The following is a 23,228-nucleotide window of genomic DNA, read 5'->3' on the forward strand; positions in this document are numbered from 1 at the left end:
GCCACCTACTGGTGGTTTAGCATGTTAAAACGTGTGCACCCCCCGCCAACATTTCTTATTTGTATATTCATACATGTATTTAAAACATTAATCTCATAACATTATTTATTGCAGTTGTAATTTTGCAGTGTAAATTATTTAATCTGACTGGTAACAGCGCTATGGTTTATATTGAATTTGTTGATAAATTGTAATAATTTGTCATAAAAGATGATGCACACATTTAAAAAGGCTAAAAAAAAACAGGCCTTTGTAAAGGTAAATAAAAATATGCAGATTTAAGTATGGAAAAGCTGATGAAAATACTGCTTCAGAATAAATTGTTTACACCACCAAAAATCTCAGTGATGCAGTACTTTTTTGGGGATATTTTGTATGATTTGTCTGGTGATATGAAAATTTTACTGTATATCTTAGTAATAAATATAATTTATGACAGCAATGATATATATATATATTTACATTAAATATTATGTATGTATGTATGTCATATAATGTGTATTTCCATCAACAGTTTAGGTCTTAAATTTCATATAAGGTGGTATTAAACAAGTTGACCCATATGATTTCTTGTCTTTTAACGTTACTATGAGGCCCAGTTACTATAATAATGCAAGTTGTGACTGCTACATAAATGTCTGCATTAGCGGGGCGATTTCAAGATGAGATTAAGTCATTCATTTTCTTTAGTAATGTTTAATTACTGCAAATTTGCAAATAGCGACATTCTTTGTCAAATTTTCAATTTCCAAATGGAGTCACCTAGAAATGCACATGTTGGTTATGCAGTCCTTCAGTATTTTTAAACAGTGACGTGAATTGTCTTGTGTGCAGTTTCCTGCAGCACGGTGCTGTCGGTCTCAGATGGAGTCATCAGAGGTTATTTTCAAAAGGTCAGTCACACTTTCTTAATATTTTATCCCTGCTAAATGGCCCCACATATGTGTTTATGCGCCACTGCACAGTTTCTTATTTTTCACAAACTTGAAAAACGTTTAGGGTTTGTCCCTAAACGTAAATTAAACTTAAATCAACCTGAAAGTCTTTATTGGAGAATGTAATACTGCAGTTCATCATAATAGCCGTTAGGTGGCACCGCTACGTCACGAGTTTATGTATATTTATATACAAACAAATTATTTCTATCTTTTGCTGCAGTGTGTCAGTAGGAAATATCAGTTTACATTTCCAAACATTGCTTTTGCCATTAATTATAATCATCCAATGAGATTTTTGAATGCACAAGGAGTCTGACAACAGAGATCTGATCTCACCATCATCATCATCTGTCTCAATTGACATGAAGAAACAGAACAAACTAAGACAGACTAGATACAGAAGAATAGTGGCAACATCTCCAAGACGCTACAAAACTGGATGATAGTGAGAGCAGATCTTTGCTGTCAGACTCTTTGTGTGTAGAAAAATCTCACTGGATTATTACAATTAATGACAAAAGGAATGTTTGGAAATGTAAACCATCTCTTACTGACACACTACAAAAAGATAATAATAAATAATATGAAAAATAATAAATACCTTGTTACAATAATTCACTTACATTTTTTTATTATTTACACCTAATGGAACCTGGCAGGTGTGCATCTGTTTGATTTTCTTATGTATATTTGCTATTGATCTATAAATATCTTTCTTAAATTGACTGTCACACACATGTAATAGACATTTACTGTTGTTTGTTTTTTCCTTTTTCTCTTAGGTTTTCCTGGACTACAGGCCCGTATACGACCCCTTCCTCTTCTTTTGGCTACAGGTGGGGGTTATGTAGGATATGATCAATATGGGCGATACAAAGATCGGCAGCTGGAGAAACTTGGCATTGAAGTGCCACCGCGGATTGCCAGTGAAATTCAGGTAAGGTCAAACTCAGAATATAATATTATTTGTGTGTAAATTATTTCCAGACAGATTAAAACATGGTCCTGTTGCAAAACATTGCCATGGTCTGCCACTTCCACCACTTATTTCCCCACAGTCTTGTTTCAGCATAGTAGGTTGTGTGCCATGAACTAAAATTTAAGTTTCCTGATTCTGTGAAAACTGATATCAAAACAAAAAAAATAAATTCCCAAACACTGAAACCATTTTTTGTACTGGTATGGTGTAGGGATGGGTCCTGATTTAAGAATATTCGATTAGGTGATTTATTAAAGCTGCAATCAGTAACTTTTGGGACTCACGTCTGGCAGAAGAACATTGTAGCCGGAGCTACTTCTCTCCAATATAAACAAAATCCACCGCTCCCGGCTCTTCTGGTCCAATCAGCGCAGGGCTGTGCCACAGTGTTGTTTTGTGTTGAAAATGTAAAAAATATATATAATGAGCGAGTACATTATGAACCCATGACAATGAGTTCACTTTACTCAAATGGCCTCCACAGTCACCAGATCTCAATCCAATAGAGCAGCTTTGGGATGTGGTGAAACAGGAGATTTGCATCATGGATGTGCAGCCGACAAATCTGCAGCAACTGCGTGATGCTATCATGTCAATATAAACCAAAATCTCTGAGGAATGTTTCCAACACCTTGTTGAATCTATGCCACAAAGAATTAAGGAAGTTCTGAAGGCAAAAGGGGGTCCAACCTGGTACTAGCAAGGTGTACTGTACCTAATAAAGTGGCCAGAGAGTGTATATATATATATATATATATATATATATATATATATATATATATATATATATATATATATAATCTTCCTGCTCTTACAGGAAGAAAAAGGTGCATATATTATATGTAATTCTTTGCATAATGATATATTAGAATAGCAATATGATCAATGAAAAAGCATGAAGTGGCCAAGTGGAAACAGATCCTAAGATACAGAGATTGTGTCATTTACCGCTCTGTCAGAGAGATTGTGGTGTTGCATTTAAACCTGGAAGTGTCAGTGTGACATTGCTGGAGATGTCAAGCTGTTACAGTGAAAATCTTGGCAATTTATTTAGTTTGGCAAACCTGAATTCTGTTGCTTGTGCAAAGTTATTTAAATTGACTTTAAACTATTTAAATAACCTCAATAAAATATCAAATAAAAAAACAAGTTTTCATGTCAATCATTTTACTCAAAAAGTATTTTCTTATCCATTGGTAATCAGAAATGCTTACCACATGAATCTGGTCTAATACTATTAAATATGATAATACTTGATCAAACTTAATAATGTTTATGTTTTTTTTATTTATTTTTTTATGAAATGTTCCCTTATGTAATGACATGTCACAAATCCAGGACAAGTACAATTTAGTGTTCATTTATTGTGTGGCCTTTAATACCAGTCGGCAGATTGGGTTGTTTGAGTGTCCACATCACCTGAGCATGTTGAAATTCACTGGTGTTGTCACTAGCATCTGATTGGCTGATTTTGTTTGAAGGCTTTCCCGAGAGTGCTGTAGTGTTTTATCTGCTTCATATATCAGATAAACATCGGCCTCCAACGTGGAGCTCCTGTTTAGCAGTCACTCATCGTGACCCACTGATGACCTGTCTCACCGGACACTTATGTTTGCACACAAAGCTGTTATAATGCAGTTAAATCAGTTGACACAACCTCTAAAAACTTGATCTTTGTGACTTTAAACATGACATTGGGACATTTTGTATCAGTAACACACAAAGCCAATATTAGCATCCGGAACCAACACTCTCTGTCTATATATAGGCCTATTTTTATATATATTTTATTGGGATTTAGTCCTGGCATTCACACAGCAATGGTTTTCAAGGGCATTCAGCACCATGGCAGACTTGTACCTCACAAACAATAGCAAGATTTCTTCTTGCGTGGAAAGGGGGTTGGGCAACAAAGCTACAAGGGACAAGACTATTTTTATACAGTGGCTGAATCAATGCCATTTTAAACCCTTATGTGATTTCATTGCATTTTAACAGTGTAAAAGTAGCCAGTGCTTTTGACATTTTCAGAAGTATTAAAATCATTCAGTATGTATCTTTATCTTTATTTGCATGCGTATTTGTCTGTGGTATTCGTACCACTGAAACACCCTTTTGCTCTGTGTATGATTGGTGTTCACAGACTGTCGGTTATGAACTCTTCAATTATGTTATGGCTGATATATGAGGACAGATTTCAGTTCAGTGGGTTTGTTGTAGATTTACAGATAAGGCACAGTGCAGCAGAAAGCCTTGCTGCTGGAGAAAACAGTACTCTTTGTGTAGGTGTGCCCCTTTTCCAGAACCTTCTAAGATGCACAATGGCTTTGTTATATTTGCAGCCTAGAGGTAATAAATGGATGATAAATCTTCTGTTATGGTACACTAAACTTCTGTCATGACTACACTACAGATGATACATAACTGTTATTACAGTATCTACTGTTCAGGTTTTGGGATCAGTTTCTGACAAGAAGTCTCTTATGCTCACCAAGGTGGTATTTATAAAATGCTATAAAATAGTAATGTTTTGAAATATTATTACAATTTAAAATATATTTTTTAACCCTTTAAGTGCACCCCCCATTTTTGAATATAGATGTGAAAGTGCATTATTCAAACTTAAATTGTTATAATTCATGGACGCTTTGGAATACAGACCTAAGGTTGGACTCTTTTTTTAAGAAGACAATCTGCAGATTACTGCAGAAGTGGAATCATTTAAAAATATTAAAGTATCAAAAAGTTAAAGAAGTTTAAATTTACTGTTAAGAAAATGCACTGTACCATTTTTATTTTATTTTACATAAATTTTTTTCAAAATATTTTAGAATCCAAAATTGCTATAAAATGAAAGCCTTATGTCTAAATAAGTTATGTTCCAAATTTGAAGTTGATATAAAAAAAATTGAGGTTCCCGAGAGATTTTATTTAGGGTGTTATACCACAAACAGCCACTGGGTCACTGATTTTTTTATGCATTTTTCTGTCACAAATGTCTAAATATCTCTGTCAATATTACATCTATCACAAAATATATGCCACCAGATATGGAATCTTGAGACTCAGACCTTTCCGACGATATGTATTTATCAAGATTATAAAAAGTTTTGACTCTAAAAGACCATAATACATTTTGTAATATGACACCTGACTCCACCCACTAAGGGCAAGGAAACTGCCAAAATATATTAAATTACGATTTCCATGGTAACGCAATGTCCGATTTCAAAATGGTTTTCACAGGATAAATTTTGAGGTTTTAAGTTTTCAAATTCAAAATCACTGGTGGGCCGGTGGCACTTAAGAGGTTAAATAATATATTTTATAATTATAAAAAATAACCAGAAAATAACAAATTTTGGGTCAAATATAGACTAACCCAACTGTTGGGTTAAAAAGTTAATTCAAAAATGTAACTAAAATTTAACCCAAAAGTTGGGTTAGTCCATATTTGACACAAAATTGGGTTGAAATAAGCATTTTTAGAGTGAAAAATGAACAATATTAAATGTATGCATTCTGATGCTCTTTCATCATGATGCTATGTCAGTTCACTAAATCAGTTTTATAATTATGATAAAACAGTCTTCAATATGTTTTGATGCAAAACTAAAAATTGCTGGTGTCTAACATGAATTTTTAATTGCTTACTATTTTTAGGGTTGACATTTTCTTCACTTTCATTTTTGTATTTGATTGCAGAATGACTGAAATAACGGAAACGTTCTAATTAGGGCTGGGTTTTGACACAAATTTCACAATTCGATTCTATTCTCATTCACAAGCTTGCGATTTGATTTGATTCAATATCGGTTAATTTGTATAAATATCAGGTACACATGCCAAATTTTCTCAAGGAAAACAATTCTCTTAACTAAAGCTGTAAAATATAGGCCTACATGAGAGTCCGTTGGTATTACATTACTATAATATTGAAGGTTAAAACTGACTTGTTTTTTTTACGCTATACAACTGCATAAATTACACTTAATGAAGTTTTTATAATAAAAGTTAGAATTACATAAATATTTCTACTTCAATTCGTTTTTCTTTAATATAAACATTTAAATGGTGGCTGTCATAAAAAAAATATAAATTAAACATTTAAGAAAAGTAAAAATTGTAATGAATATATTATATGGTGCATATATTAAGCAAAATGCTCCTCTCTACAGTTTATTTTTCTAGCTGACTAATGAGTTTATGTTACCGAATATGTTTGTTTCCGAGGTAAATGTTACGTTACGTGACATTGTTTACAAGCCGATATATTGACGTCTTTACACGGTTAAAACACTGATTGAGCGATTACATGAGACAGAATATGGATTGTAAAGTTGAACTCTTTCTTTTACCTTTTCTTACCTTGATGTTTAGTCATGATTATTTTGTGCTGAAACTGGTATTAATGTGGAGGAGACGATCAGTTCACGTGCGCTACACGCTACTGCGTCTGTTGAACTGAGGCGCTACATCGATCTGTCACTTCACATTAAACAGTGCCAAAAAAGCATTTATTGTTTGAATACTGCAATATAATGGACAGAATTTGCAATCTGAGACTTTGTTTCATATTAAAAGTACCAAAGCACAATGCTTATTGTGATATTTTGTATGGGAGGTGCCCTTCAATGTTCCGTCCATTAACTGAAAACAGGTTAGACTAATCAATTCTTGGGATTTAAGAATCGATATTGTTTCGTAAAAATGACAGTCAATTAAAATCAAGATATCTATATTTTTATACACAGCCCTATTTCTAGTTTCTTTTCCTAGATTCTTTTTTTTAAAAATGCATCATCTAGCCAAGCATGTGCTAGATATGGAACTGGGTATGGTAATATGGTAATTCCGATTTTTTATCTCACAATTCAGACTTTTTTTCCTCAGAATTGCGAGTTCATATCTTGCAATTCTGACTTTATAACACAATTGCGAGTTCTAAAGTCAAAATTGCGAGTTATAAAATTAGAATTGTGAGATATAAACTCGCAATTCTGACTTTTTTTCTCGGAATTGCGAGTTTATGTATCACAATTATAACTTTCTTTTTTTCTCACAATTGTGGGTTCATATTGTAATTGTGAGTTATAAAGTCAAAATTGTGAGTTATAAAGAAGTTGCGAGTTTATATTGCAATTCTGAGTTTATAACACGCAGTTGCGAATTTATATCATGCAATTCTAACTTTATAACTTGCAATTTTGACTTTATAACTCAGAATTGTGAGTTTATATCACACTATTCTGAGAGTAAAGTCAGAATTGTAAAATAAAAGTCGCAATTACCTTGTTTTATTTTTTATTTAGTGGCGGAAACAGGCTTCCATAGCTACATCTTTACAAACCAATTCCCAAAAGTAATATCAGTTCACTGAAACCCCTCCACCCCCAAAAAATTATCAGTCACAGTATGTTGCAATAGTTGTAACACAAAAGCAATCACTCTGTGAAAATTATTGTGGCGAACGTACTGTGATTATTTCCTTAATGACTTTAATCACAAGCGCTTGGTCCTGTCAGTTATATTTATTTCTCTGTGTCTACTGAATACACATGCTATAGCTGTCTGCAGTTGTGTGTGTTTATGGAGTGGGATGGGCTCGTTGACAGTCATCAAATTGGAAGTAAGCCCTTTCACTCATTGGTCTGGTTAATATTTAGTAATGACATCACATCACACATGTCATATCTGAGCGGATCCTAGTACAAAGACAGTGAGTGGAGTGTAGTCCTTTAAGAAGATCGACAGACCTCTTATTGTGTCACACTGTACAAGTGAGTTTGAAGATTTCCTTTGTAAGTCTTTTTTATTATTTAATTAGTTTGTATATTACCATTAGTAGTTGTATATTTGTGTTGTGGGCTTGAATTTTTTTCTTCATCAGGTTGTCAAACTATTTCATGTGTAGAATAGGCAAGAAAGAAATTCACAAAAGGGCTGCCAATTCACTTCTGAAACAGAAACTTCAGAAGCATCTTACCCGGGCTAAGGAGAAAAAGAACTGGACTGTTGCTCAGTGGTCCAAAGATGCTGGAGGAGTATTGAGTGCATAAATGAACATACTTTAAAGAACTTGAGCTTTTCTGTTTTACAAATCCTTTTTTTTTTTAAAACTGATCTTAGGAAACATTCTAATATTTTGAGATACTGAATTTTTGAAATTCATTAGCTGTAAGCTCTAATCATCAAAATTAAAACAAAAAAACTTTTTAAATATTTTACATGAAATGAATCTAGAATATATAAGTTTCACTTTTTGAAATAAGTTACTAAAAATTTTTAGATGCACCTGTATATATAAAATTAAAATAAAATTCATATTAATTGGTATATGCACTCATAGATTTTCTTGCACATTGTTGCTATACTAAAATGTTTTATAGAACATGCAGAACATGCATTCTTTAAATAAAAAGCAAGTTAAAGTAAATGCACTGTTTTTAAGGCACTTTTGATGTGGTGGACTTTGTACAGAAAGTGATTTTGAGATCAGAAATCATTTGTCATAACAGTCGGGAGCTTATTGCTCTTTATCCTTCAGTTGAGAAAGAGATGAGAGAGAGAGGGGGATGGGGTCATAGATGGAATTCAGAATCTACTGAGCACATGCTGACAGGATTGTCTGTTTACAAACCCCTCCCTCTCCTCCTCCTTTTCATATCGCCACCTTCCCAGGAGCACCAGGCTTTGAATTCAGCAGCGGCTTAGAAGAGAAGGTGGACTCATTCTCCAGCTGACCAATCGCAGTTAAGCATCCCACACGTGACGAGCAGTGAGGGCCAGTCTTTAAGCTTTGCATCAGAAAACCGCTGGTCCAGACGGACGGAGTGAGCGTGAGAGAGGGCTAAAGCCTGCCATACGCACTAATCCCTCCACAGTGATCATGTGTCAGGGGAGTCTGAAGCAGCAGAAGCAGAAGGGGCCGGTGCGGAGCACTGCGGGGAAATGGTGAGATGCTGCAGGTCTTTGAACAGCTCTCCCTCTTGCTACAATCTTCACAGAGTCAGGGTTGATGTGCGGCGTTTTCGTCCACCGGGCTCCTCAGCGGGAGCGACAGGGGAGCCCGCACACGGCGCCAACAACGCCAGCACGGGAGGCCCTGGAGCCCCGGGGGGCCCGTCTCAGCTCAGCCACCGGAGCCGATTCAGGTACCAGCAGGGAGTGTGTGAGATTCTAGGATGTAGTTCAGGCTGAGAATGTGTGTGGATGACAGGTGAATTTTGCTGGTGGCATCTAGAACAGTTGTTGTCGGCGCACTCGGAGTGAGAGAGGACAATTGAAGGTTCAGCAGGGCTGGAAAGTGGGCGAGTGAGAGGGATTACAGAGACCTTGCATGAACTGGGCCACCCTGCAGAGGGACAATCAGTGTGCAGTTTGAGTTCGTGTGACTGGACTCGGTTCCCCCAGATGAGCACCCGTCACTGTCCCGGCAATTGTGTTTGGCCTAATTGCAACGTAACATTAGGCTGTTGCTAGCACTCTCCGTCCAATACAATCCACACCATTTGCATAGCTCTACTCGGAGCAGATGCTGTTCCCCTTGAGTGAGCGAAAGATGCAAAGAGCTAAGGGAGGCTCAGATTCAGCCACTGATTGGCCAATATGTGCCTGCAATGAAGAAACGAGGGGGGCTATGTAGGACATAGAGTGTGCAAAAGAGAAAGAGTCCGAATCCGAAGACTTTACGTTGTCTTTTTACTGGCTGCAATCATCAGCTCTCAAACAGCCTCCGCAGTTTGAGTAATGCACTGTGAATAGCTGTTGAAATGCAAGGTCCTTTGATGGCTATTCATCTGCTCTGGACAGGATGGGGGAGGGGTAGAAACGCTCTAAATTCAATTGAATGATAACCTGATGACTGAAAGCTCTCGTAAAAATCCACAGTCATTGTTTAGAGCTGTTTTAGCGCACTAGGGCGCAGCCCACACTTTGGGGTATTAACTGGATTTGCCAACCGCTAGAATGAGGTTACATAATGCACAGCGCTAAAAGTGTTTAATGTGAAAGGTTATACCAGGCATTTGCACAGCACTTTTACAAATGTAGTGCTAAATGCGGGTTATCAGGTTCATTGTTAGGTTGTGTAATGAGTAGTTTTACCTCTAAATATGTTATGACAAAAGAAACTAGATTTTTGCATTTTCAAGAAAATGTGAGTGGTGGTGGCATCGGCAAAGTTGCTTTTGTGATTATAGGACGTTGCTATGGCCTTCTACGTGGTTGTGCTTAGTGTCCCAAGTGAAAAGGGCCCTCCGTATTGGCTCAAATCCAAACTTCAATGTAAGCCTTTGTCTTTTTTTGTTTTGTTTTTTTTTACCGCCAGGCAGATATGCTTGTCTGCCAGGTCCAGGACAAGTTAGGTAGAATTTTTAAAGATTTGAACAAAACACTACAAATAAATGTGAAGAGAGGGTAGAACGCTGTGTTATCATAGGCCATATTATGTAATAATGCTCCACAGTTTAAATTGCCAAATGCTTTTTTAAATGCTCATAGAGGCATTACCTGTTTGTTTACATTTAAATGCTTATGCGTATTTGTTGACTGACCTAAAAATACAGCTATTTTTGTATTACTTGAGTTAAAGAAGTGCAGCATACAATACCAGTAACCCAGGCACACTGGCAACATTTCTGCAAAATTATATTACATTGCTTCTTGCACATTTCGCGACACTTTAAAAGTGAATTGTTCATTTTGAACATGAAAGTAAATGTCAGATGAATGTAAATCTGGCAACTTTTACGTCGGTTGTTGTACGTTTTGCAGCAGTACCGAAATTAAATGTTCACTGAGTGGCGTTAAAAGGTTAATACTCTATAATGATTGAAAATGATGTACTGTCTAGACTTAACCCTACGTTAAACCTAACCAATAGTGTTAACAAAAGCAAACATGAAATTCAAACGCATTTGCGGAAGCAACACTGCAATTAAGATTGCTTCCACAAGTTTTTGAGCTCTTGTATTTCATGGGATACATATATGCTCCGCAATGCAAGTGCAGTGTTGTACCAGGTGAGCTATCGAGCAAGTTTACCATGTCAGAAAATCCAACATTTTATGATGCCAACATCAAAGTGAGTTAGTTTACAAATTAATAATCTACCCCTATAATCATCACTACTGCCCACTAGTGTTTGGAAACTGAAGGGAATTGTATGTATAGGTACATTTTTGGAGTTTTAGGTAGAGGCATGAGGCAATATTATTTTAATGTTACATTGACAAACAGCTTCAGAGATTTCAGTCTTTAACCTTTCAAATACAAAGAAGCTGTCTCTTTGGCGTCATTACAAGGATGGCCGCCAAGTGGACTCGCTTTCTTTTACAAAGGACTTTGAACGTCGCTATTTACATTTGCTCATAACAGAGCTGTGACTGGACTGGTCTCCAGAGTTTGCCCTATGTCATGCCTGCTGCAGTTTGTCTATTTTTAGAGTAAGAGCAATAAAAATTTACACCTTTCTGTGGAAGAGGCCTGCACGTCAGATGCTGTTATGATGACGCACAAAAGGTCATTGTACTTTAAGATTGTGGAGGGAAATAATGTCGCCCAGGCACCAAAAGGTTGCCCACTGAGCCCGACAAACCTGCCGTGAGCTAGTGTTGCTATAGTTTTTATCGTCAATACACTTGAGAATTATTACCATCTGATAACACACCCTGACCATGAAAAATGTTGATTTCTCAAACAGAGATTATTGAAAGGGTCAGAGTAAAGATGTTCTGGTGTGCATCATTGTGAGCGAAGTCAGGTGACAAATTGAGTGTTTGTGTTAGCCTTTTATGGCTAAGTCTCCTCTGTCCACAGGTCAGAACAGGGTTTCATCCTGATTAGGGTGGACACAGTATTATATTCTATAGATAGCCCGTGTAGCTGCAGCCCTGGATGGTAGCTGTCAACCCCGCTGGTGCTGTGTCATCACTTTCAGGGCCAACTTTGACCCACTTTACTGACACAGTAAAGCTAATCTCACTTTAGCCAGAAGCAGTAGCTCTTAGTGTCATTTTGAATAAAAAGCGAGCAGTTCTAGCCAAACAAGACAGCGCGCTCCATCAACAGGACCAGAATAGAAGTGCAATATTCTTGCACGTGCCGTTCCATTGGCCTAACAGTTGTGTTGATCTGGAATGTTATCCACCCGCACTGGTGCTAAAAATAGTGCAGTGAACACAAATCTTTTTTAAAAAAGATTACTGGCGGATATCCATCATGGCTTCAGTAGTTCTGTGGAAGCATCCCACTCGGCATGACCCATAAAAACATGCATGTTCTTGTTGGTTAAATAGGTTTATGTTGATTAAAATGTGGCCTTTTTTGAGACTGGCCCAGGCCTTTGGTCATGTATTTCTCCTCATGTACCATTACTAGCACAAGTGTAGCAGGAAGGTGACGATAAACCCTAAATGAGACTAAAGGTGTTAAGCACACTGAAAAAAGTGTTTCATTCATCCGATTAAAAAAATTTAGGGTAATGCTTGCCCTCAGGCAAAATTATTTATTTTTCATTGGCTCAAGTTAAAAAATATAGATGTGAATCATTAACCTACATTTTTTTAATCGGATGAATGAAACACTTTTTTTCAGTGCAGGTGAAAGCAGCCTTTGCTTAGACTGATGCAAGTGGAATTGAGCTGAAAGGAGTATATGGTCAGTGAAGTCAAGAAAAGCAGTGTGAACAACCATGAGGTCAGGTTTACTGTAAAGTGGAGAATTGCTATTTCTGTCTCTTTCCTATCTCAAGAATCTTTTCTAGCGTTTATCTTCTGCTGTTTATTGTCTTCTGTATGGACGTCTTTGTGTTTGGTCTTTGGTATGTGTGAGTGCGCTGTGGGTATGTTTCTGCATTTTTATAAATCTTTCCTTCCTTCTTTCTGTTATTATTCAAGAATCACAAGAAAACAAATTTAATGTATTTAATACAATTATATTTGTATTTAGTTTAATAATATTCACTGTAATTATGATGATAATAATAAATAATATTTATATAATATAAAATTCTATTTAAATTAATTTAATGACAATTGTGGACAAATATGATTGTCAAGAACTTAATTATATTTATGTACTATTTATGTTTAATTAAATTATTTTCTACTGTCTTGAGGTAATAACGGTTTTGTAAATACATGCTTAGTTGTCATGAAAATGTAAAAAAGTTTGTAATTTTTTCATTAGTGTCAACAAATGGAACTGCAGAATTACTTTTTTTCCAGCAGGTTTTCACTCCCACTGTCTTTCATTGAACAGGCATATAAATCATCCTGCTCCAAATTCACACAATTCTTGCTTATTAAGATTTTTAGGGTGAAATATGATCCAGAAATGGTCTTGATAGGTTTCTTGAGATTCACTTTATAACAGTGGGGCTCAGTCCTCTTCCTGGAGGTCTACAGGCACAGTTTAGCTCCATACCTATCCAATTACCAATTAAATAAGATCTTCAAGAACCTAAACTAAACTATGCAGCAGGTAGATCTCCATAAACAGGACTGAGTACCCCTGCTCTACAACATTTAGACCATCTGCTCTAATATATTTCATTTCAACCTTCTTTATACTTCACATGTGTCTGTCTGGGTATTTTGTGCACTTTGGCATCACGGATGTGTTGTGCAGGTTGCAGTTCCCACAGTTGGCCCTACGGCGGCGACTAGGCCAGCTGAGCTGCATGTCCCGGTCTACTGTTCGCCTTCGCTCATGGCCTCTGTCCATCCTCTACTACATCCTGCCCTTTGGAGCACTCAAACCTCTTGCCAAAGTAGGCTGGAGGCCCACAAGCAGAGTAAGTACAGGTGGAAACAACAAATAGAGCCCACATACTGATGTTGTGTGTGTTTGAGTTTGCAAATTCTCACTATCCAGAGACATAAATGTTATCCATCAGTGAATAATCAGTGTGTAATGGCCATTTGGGATTTTGTTTAAGATTATAGAAAATTTTACTGGAATCATTAAGGGATAATGTCCTAAGTAACCCTGATCTGGGCTCAGTACGTTTAATTCATAACCCAGAGAAGAAAGAAAGCTACAAAACTGATGTGAGGTCAGCAGAAAGTGTTGCTGCTATCAGCAGATGGCTGCTTGCATATGGACCCGCTGAGCTCTGAGCTGCATTGGGACTCGTGTGAAAAGAGCCATTGTCCCACGGTGCAGCTCTGAGCTGAGGAACAGTTTGTCTCTAGACCCAGTCGAGGGCATCGTGCCACGGTGGTTCTGGCACCACTATTGTTCAGTTCCCACAAAAAACTGGCCAGTCAGCCCATGCTGATGCTCTGAAGCAGATACCGTATCTCCACTGGCAGACAGGAAGTTACAGAGAAACAGAAAAATGTTTGGTCTGTTAATGTAAATCTGTAGTGTTGGACATACAGGAGGCGTCATGGCATCATGACTATGAATGATGAAATCTTGCACATATAACTGCCACACTGATAGTAGTACACATATTACATTACCTTTAGTCATTTAGCAGATGCTTTTATCCACTTACAAATTAGGAACTTCTCAAACAATTTATCATAAGAGCCAATAATATTTGCAGTACACAATAATAAAGTTGTAAGTATATAACTATATTTAAGTACACTAGGAATATACAGTGTCAGATTGAGACTCTGTATCAGCAGATACTCAATATTCAATGACTCGGATCAGATCGGGGGCACAAAAAACCTGATTGGGACATCCCTATAAATAAGTATAGTAAGTAATAAGTAATTATATAAGTAATAAGTTTACTATAATAAGTATACTAAGTATAATAAGTATATATATATATGTGTGTGTGTGTGTATGTGTGTGTGTGTGTGTGAGTATATTTCTATATTTAATATATTTTTAATACTTTTAACATATTCAACATTCAGTTGTTATGTTATTGTATTTTGTCAATGAAAGGAGTCGTTTATTATTTATTGTAGTTATTTAATAATCCTCACAGCACCTGAAAAATAAAAAGAAACCTAGAACTTGCATCTCAACTATTTCACATTGCCAAACCAACGTAAAACAAATGAAGCAAACAAAACAAAACAAAACCATTACCACTAGCAACTGGAGTTTAATTAAATAAATAGAACAAATGTAAATATAATAATAATAATAATAATACATTATTTAAACTAATATTTATTTGCTGTTTAAAAAAAGCGAACGTATAATGACACACTTTTGGTTCTTAAAGAGAATTTTCTGGGTCAGATATCCTACACTTCCTGTTTGTTAAACCCATGACTATTATCTACAACCCACCAACCCTGTAAGACTCCGAGAGTGTCCACATTTAGCCTCCTGTCTGTCAGCTGGGATTGAAGCTAACTACAGTAATCCACTTACACTGAACACTCAGGCCAGCTCCTGTCATGCATCAGCCTCCATACTATCTGTAACACTGATCTAGGATCATTCCTTTTGCCCAGATCAATAACCATCAGTGAGCTACACTGATCTAAACACTCTAGGAATGCACACATTGGAGCACATGGTTCACAGCGGGTGATATAAAGCCATATGCAGGTGCTGGACTCAATACAGCAGGTTTAAAAATTATTAAATTTATGTTCAACAGGGTTTGCAGGGATCCTGTTTTATATTTCCTCTTTTATGTTTTTTCTCCCCTGCATGACTGACATGAACGTTTTTTTTTTTTTTTACATGTTATCAAAACTGCTTATTTTATATAAATAATAGAAAACTTACATGAATTTGTTAATGCTTTTTTAATCCATTATGATATTACTTTATTTTTTACTTTATGCCCCCAAAAAATCTCAGAATAAATTTGAAATCAGTTTCAATTAAAAACATTCAGAAAAGGTTCAAGTCATTGTGTGTGTGAATTGCATATGTTATATTAATATAAATTAGTATAACCAGACGAAAAGTGTTTGACGCACATATTTTTATTAGTAATGCACCAAAATGTTTTTGTTGTTGTTGTTGTTGTTGTTTTTTACAGAAACCAAAATTTTGTTTGGTTTTCATTTAGTCAAAAACTGAACACAAATATAATTGGGTAATTGGGTCATAGTACTGTATATGCTGTTCACAGTGTCATGTATCTGTTTCGGTCAACGTTTTCTGCCCTCCAAAACCTTTTTTTTTTTTTTATTGTGGCCAAATATTTTGAGATGCTGAAATTTCGGTACATCACTTATTTTTATGCAGATGATATATAAAGAAATAAAGTGGCACTTGCTTACATTTTCTTTCCAGGTGGAAGATCATTAAATGTGTTTACTTGTTTTCTGCAAATGTTTGCTTATGTGAATAAGATATTTGAGCATGGTGTCTCCAAACTCTGTCTCTTGGGTCGTAGGTTACAATCTACAAGTCCATACCCACAAGACTTCTCTCCAGAGCCTGGGGTCGCTTGAACCAGGTGGACCTGCCAACTTGGTTACGGAAACCTATCTTTAGATTGTATATATGGACGTTTGGAGTCAACATGAAGGAAGCGGCAATAGAGGATCTACAACACTACAGAAACCTGGGCGAGTTTTTTAGGCGCAAACTCAAACCTCAGGTCCGGCCAGTGTGCGACTCGCATTGCGTGGTGAGTCTGGGTTTGTAGCTGTAGAGGCATTCTTTGTAGATGGAATAGATTTTTTGTCCCATTCACTTTCATTCATATGCAAGCATGTACGGAGAATTTTCATTTCAATAGAGCAAATAGATGGACTAAATGTTATAAATTTTGGAGATTTATTTAAATATTTTCATTTATTTGATCAAAATATTTATTATGGTGTCTGAAATATTTATTTGATTTTGATCATTCTGCATATTCCATCTACTTATGTTGGAATTTAAATACAGCTTACAGAAAATGTACCAAATAAACAATATGTCAGCTTGGGGTGTGCGATATATCGTCTGCGATAATATTGTAATTGTTGTTTTAACAATGTGCGATTTGACATTATCGAGAAAAGCATTCAAAACACCCCTACGTCTAGACTAGTGCAGGTATATTATAACTTTAGAGTGTTCTTTCACTGCATGATTCAGTCTATTAAAATGCCATTAAAATGATCACAAATTAAGACATGGGGGCAGAAAATGTATATATTTATACCACTTCATATAGTTAATCAGTTTCACACAAAGAGTGCCGTTTTTCTCCAACAATAATTATGATTACAAATGTGATATTGATTTTTTACAACAGTTCAATAAATAAGAAGTTAATAGAGAGACTTACATTTTAGACATCATATTTCCTGTTTTTGCACCATTTCAACAACAAAAATAATTCCAAACAAAGCCACAGTGCTGTTTTGCGTCTCTGAGCAACATGATGGCGTTTCGTTCCTGAATGAATCAACCGTTGATTCGGTTCAATCGCAACTTATTAAAGGGGTCATGTGACGTTCCTAAAAAAAACCTTATATTGTGTATTTGGTGTAATGCAATGTGTTCATGTGGTCTAAGGTTCAAAAAACACATTATATTCCACAATGTACATTATTGTTTATCCTCTATGCCCCGCCTTTCTGAATCGGTCTGAAAAGCGAGGTGTGCTCTGATTGGCCAGCTATCCATTGCATTTTGATTTGCCGAATGCCTCAATCGTGTGATGGAAATGTTACGCCCCTTAACATACTGTGACCCGGCGCGACCAGACAAAACCAATAAAACCCATTTCAAACGAGGCATTTGTTGCACCCAGTGGGGACATAATTACTGATTATAATGACTTATACTGTCTTTTTATGCGTTGCGTTGCGTATCATGCTGTGTTAACATAAAACCATGTCTGCATTTGTGATCGGAGAAACGAAAAACAACAAACTCTACTCTACACTGCTCAAAACTCGCATTTGAATCATCAGTGGCAAATCCTTTACATATGAAAAAGTACTTACAGGCTGTGAGTCAGAAGCGCCAGACTGTCCTTGCAAAGTTGAAATTGCCCCACTTTATAGAAAAAGACACCAGCACTGTAGGCTACAGTCCTTGTCCTCCGCAAAATGCGCTGCACACATCTGTATATTTGGGTTGAAATGTTCTGGAACAGTGTTGTAAATACAACTTAACCACTGATTTCTAGTTGTCTACTTTGTTTGTGTCCCCAACATGGCGCCGGCGGCAACAGCAAGAATCAAAGTTATGCCTTCATTCTTTGCGTGAACATTTGGGCGGCGTTATGCAAATCTTCCCACATACTGACGTAGATATGTGGGGGCGTGTTAGAACGAGCCGTTTTAGGAGGGCATGGTTGACTCTTAACTTTTATAAAGTTATCTCTTTGGATTTGAGACTTTAGTCTTTGTAACTTTACAGATCTTCTTTATGCACCAAGAGCTTGTAACACTCCAAAGAGAAAGGAAAACTTGAAATCGCATCATATGACCCCTTTAACAGTGACTTGCTGCCACCTACTGGCGGTTTTAATTTTGCATCCCAAGTATATTTTATTATTTAAATAATTTAAAATATCAGTATTCAATGGTTTTTCTTAATATATTAAACAAATATGTATTTGTAATTGCAGGTTAAATGCATTCATTTCTTGCATTAATCAGTGTGTAAATACTAATGCCACTTCAGATGCAACTTCTGTGTTTCTTCTGCATTGCAGGGATGAATTTTGTTGATACTGATTTAATTTGCTTGGTAACAGCCATGTCTTATTAATCTAATTCACTGATTAAATTTGACTCAAAAGATAATGCAAACTTTAAAAATAATGGCTTTCTAAAGGTAAAAATGCTAATAAAATGTACAAATCAGTTTAAACTTATTGGAAAAGATTAATTTCTGTCCGTGTGAACTGACCACCACACAGAATTTGAAGAATATCAAAAACATTAGGAGTCAGCTGCCCATGGTATCTTTAAGGTACCAGCACAATGACACACAGCAAAATATCATCTAATTGTCATTATCGATAAAATCCCAGAAAATATCCAGATATTATATCACAATATCGCACACCCCTGGTCGACACAGATACTTGCGGACTAGTTTAGTTTACTTTAACTGTTGATTTGCTCTACAGATCAGTCCAGCAGATGGCAAGATCCTTCATTTTGGCCGCGTGAAGAACTGTGAGGTCGAGCAGGTGAAGGGAGTGACCTACTCCCTGGAGACATTCCTCGGGCCGCGCAACTGGACCGAGAATTTATCTGCTAACAGAAGTAAGTCTCAGTAAAATTATGTAATTTTGACCAAGTAGGACAATGTTCCTGGATCAAAATCCTTTGATACTGGAACATCACAAGATTAACACTAGAACATTTGTAATAGTGACATTTAATGCAAGGTTTTCCAAGCAGCTAAATCTATTTTTAGATTGTAAACACGACTTGGGAAAGAATCACAATTTCAGGAAGGAGAGTATCACTCACTCTTATCAATTTGCATGCACACTGCACAGTCAGCAGACACTTACTGCTTGTCACAGCAGTGGCAAAGTTAAGGCGGTTCTATTCTCAATTTTTGGATCACTGTTTGTTTGACTTCATATTTCAAATGCCTCAGCAAATTCACCTAATAAATGTATTATACTGAAGCTGTATTAAAATGTTTTGTGCTAAGTGACTTAATCAGACGTGCAATCTGAGTTACATGAAGCGACACAAACACTTTTTGTAAGCGAAGAAAACTAAAATAACAACTTTATTCAACAATTCCTTTGTGAACAGTCTCCTCTGTGTTTCTCCATATCACTGTATGCTGTGTGTGCTCTTCTGTATCATCCATGCCACAAGAAAGCGCTGTTTCTACATGTATTTAGCTTTGATTTGAAATAAAACAGCGCACAAAGAAAACAGGAGACTGCTGACAAAGTAACTGTTGAATAAAGTTGTTATTTTTGTTTTATCTAGACTAATGTCCAATAAAAAATATAACAATACCTCTAAAATCAAAGGGAAATTGTAGACTGATATGAATGTTGAAAGCCCTGTGCCTTACCCTAAATTCTTGTCTAACCAATCTGAACATCAAGGAACATGTCCTACTTGGATAAATCATGCTAAGCTCATAGGCCATGTGAAGACAAAAAAAACAAACAAACTGTCCAGTATCTTTCATATTGGTTTTCCTACCAATTATTGAAAATAATCACTTTAGTTTTTCTCACCTTTTTCCCGTCATGTTCAGATGAGGATGATCCTGGCACGTACCAGGATGCCCTGGTCACTAAAGAGGGGAATGAGTTGTTTCACTGCGTAGTTTATCTGGCTCCAGGTGACTACCACTGCTTCCACTCGCCTACAGACTGGAGGGTGGCACACAGACGCCACTTCCCAGGTCAGCGGCTTTATATGTTCTCTTTCTATTTCGCTTTGCTTTTTGAAAATATGATTTGTTATTAAAAGATTAATCAACAGTGACTTTAGGTTTTATATGCTTAAGTTTTAAGCGTCTTTTCTAATCTGATGGCGACTGAGCAGCGTGATACCATCAGTGTTGTTACATAACTGAAGCACAGAGTGTGGTCTGATATGTTTATGTGTATTATAGGTTCTCTGATGTCAGTGAACCCAGGAGTTGCGCGTTGGATCAAGGAACTTTTCTGCCATAATGAGCGGGTGGTCTTGAGTGGGGAGTGGACGCATGGTTTCTTTTCACTCACGGCTGTAGGAGCAACAAATGTGGGATCTATACGCATCTATTTTGACAAGGTTAGAATTTATTTGCACTGTAGTAAAATACAAATATTACTCTTTTTGTTTGTTTGTTTGTTTGTTTGTTTAGCGTCTGCAAAAGAATGAGTGTTTAAAGGAGTAGTTCCCCCTAATAATAACCCTTTTACTTTTGACCTATCTTGTTTTTGTCGTCTGCTGTTTCTGTTTCATGCAGATACTTTTTATGTATAGTTTCACAAAACTGAAGTCAAACCATTCTGGTTTTGCTTCAAGTTTCGAAATTATACAATCGAATTTAGATTAAAAACTGCTCATGTTGCATGTATGCAGCATCTTTGTTTGGATCATGATTAAAATGCAGTGGTTGTCTCTCATTTCAAATGGAAAGAGCACAGACAAAGCCTTATTTTGTTTATATGAAGAGATTTATTTTATTGTGTTATTTATTTATTTGATTTGGGGGCTTGTTTTAAAATTTCAGTTTAGTTTTGTTATTTACATTTACATTAGTTTTACATTTTGTTATTTAGCAGACGCTTTTATCCAAAGCGACTTACAAATGAGGACAAAAGAAGGAATCAAAACCAACAAAAGTGCAATAATATGCAAGTGCTATATTAGTATATTATTATAGTGTTATATTTCAATTTCACAAAGAAACGTGCAGCATTTTGTCCAAGCAATAATAAAAGGACACATTTAATTTATAACTAGTCTCGAATCGAATCGTGAACTCAAAATCGTGAATCGAATTGAATCGTGAGTTGAGTGAATCGTTACATCCCTGGTACTTAATGTTTGGAATCTGATTGCGTAATCCAGATGACATGTAATCAGTAACTACCCAGCTCTGCGTGCCGACATGTAGCGCCGTTGTTCTTTAGGCATCCCAAGTTTGAGTTTCGGCTCACGGATCTTTCCCGATCCTGTCCTCCTCTCTTTCTTCCATTTCGCTTTCTGTCTAACTACTTTCCTATCAAAATAAAGCCATAAACATCAAAAATAAATCTTAGGAAATGCAATGAAGTTTTTGCAATACAATGCAATACAATGATGATTGAGAGATGTACAAATAAACATTCCTTAAAAGCCCAATAAATCATATTTGAAATTTTAATTAGATTTTTTCTAATAAAAATTATAGAATGGATGATCAGGTTGCTTCAGTCCAATAATTGTTCGTCTTGAAATATGACTAACAATATAACCTTTACATTTCAGTAAGGATTTCAAAGCAGAAATATGTGGCACATTTTTACGATTTTAATAAAAAGCCATTTAATTTTTAATTTTGTGGCCTTAGAAATGTACATATCAAATATAACAAAAGCTTTATATGGTTAGAAATCATTTTTATTATTTGCTTATCATTCTTTTATTTGGTTTCATTATTTGCTTATCATTTGTGTTGTTCCAAATCTGTCTTTCTTTTGTAGAACATAAAATGAGATATTTAGACTAATGTCCAAGCATCTCTTATTGCATATTACAAAAACATAAAAGTCTTCTGATGACATACAGTACAGTAACTTTATGAGACAGACTGAAATTTTCATATTAAAATCTGCATATTCAGTCTTTGCTCTTTGTGTGACCTAAATAACTGTGACCTTCTACAGTAGAATACTATCTATGAAAAGCTCCAATACAAATTGCAGCCAAACCACTTCAAAACCACTCCTCGTTCAAAAGTTCTTGGCTGTTTGATTAGAAATATTGTGGTTGTTCAACATCTAGTTCATGGTATCCAGCTGTTTGTCGAGCCATTTTTGTACTGCAACTATATTTAAAGCAGTCTGAAGGGCTCCCAGGGACAAGTAGCACCAAAAAAATAAAAAAAAATTCAACAACAGACTATAATATAATCTCTCAATAACATCTCACAAATAAACCTGCAGATTCTACATAAAAACAGGAACATTAATCGCAGAAGGTGATTTGTCCAGCAGTATTGAAATGAACTGCTTTGAAAGCTGTAGCAGCAATTCTTTAAATGAAAAATTCTCAGACAGGCTTTAACAGCGCTGACCATAGTCACTATTAAAAAACTGAAAGCTGAAATAAAATATGAATATGAGATTAAAAACAAATGTAATCAAAACTAACTGAAATTAAAGTGATAGTTCACTCAAAAATGAAAATGACCTCAAGGCATCCTAGGTTTATATGACTTTCTTCTTTCAGACAAATATAAAATGTCCTGGCTCCTCCAAGCTTTATAATGGCAATGAATGGGTGTTGATATTCAGCAGTCAAATAGAAGGCCTACGTCATCCGCTGGAACCCCACTCTCTTGTGAACACATGTATGACAGTTTTCTTGAAAAAAAAATGTTTTGTGTGAACTGAACAAAAATACTCTAAACATGTCGCTAACAAAAGTTGTTTTGTTTACCTTAACTTTTCAAATTGAGTCATCTGAACAAACAATTTTACATTGAACAATATTGCACACGTTCCCAGCATGCACTGCAGCTTGAAAATATTTTGTTGATTATTATTAAAATATTATCATTTTAAATTTTACTGGCTTAATTTATGCTGCTGCTACTGTTGTCACTGTCAGTTAGCTGTCATGTGGAACAGAGTTAATATTTTTACTGATTTAGAATTTGTTGATTCTCACCGTGATTGAGAATCGTGTGCTGAGGTACTGTATAAGTAATCTCATTGCAACTTGTTTAATACATTTGTCTATCAG

At 35.9% G+C, this 23,228-nt stretch overlaps 1 protein-coding gene across 4 annotated transcripts in view; it reads left to right on the forward strand.

Annotated features, from left to right (window-relative positions):
* pisd (phosphatidylserine decarboxylase) overlaps positions 1-23,228 on the forward strand; it is a 34,533-nt gene that overhangs the window by 7,856 nt on the left and 3,449 nt on the right. The window contains exons 2-8 of one of the 4 annotated variants that reach the window (XM_042724964.1): positions 835-893; positions 1,721-1,875; positions 13,549-13,714; positions 16,250-16,486; positions 18,935-19,073; positions 20,041-20,190; positions 20,404-20,564. In XM_042724964.1, the coding sequence (XP_042580898.1) occupies positions 1,793-1,875; positions 13,549-13,714; positions 16,250-16,486; positions 18,935-19,073; positions 20,041-20,190; positions 20,404-20,564 (936 nt within the window). In that variant the 5' untranslated portion in view covers positions 835-893; positions 1,721-1,792. Of the gene's footprint in view, positions 1-834; positions 894-1,720; positions 1,876-8,604; positions 9,072-13,548; positions 13,715-16,249; positions 16,487-18,934; positions 19,074-20,040; positions 20,191-20,403; positions 20,565-23,228 lie in introns of those variants that run through there. The other 3 variants (XM_042724966.1, XM_042724963.1, XM_042724965.1) reach the window with 3 other exon arrangements.

This window comes from Cyprinus carpio, chromosome B5 (genome assembly GCF_018340385.1).
Source record: "Cyprinus carpio isolate SPL01 chromosome B5, ASM1834038v1, whole genome shotgun sequence".
In the NCBI taxonomy this organism is placed as follows: Eukaryota; Metazoa; Chordata; class Actinopteri; order Cypriniformes; family Cyprinidae; genus Cyprinus; species Cyprinus carpio.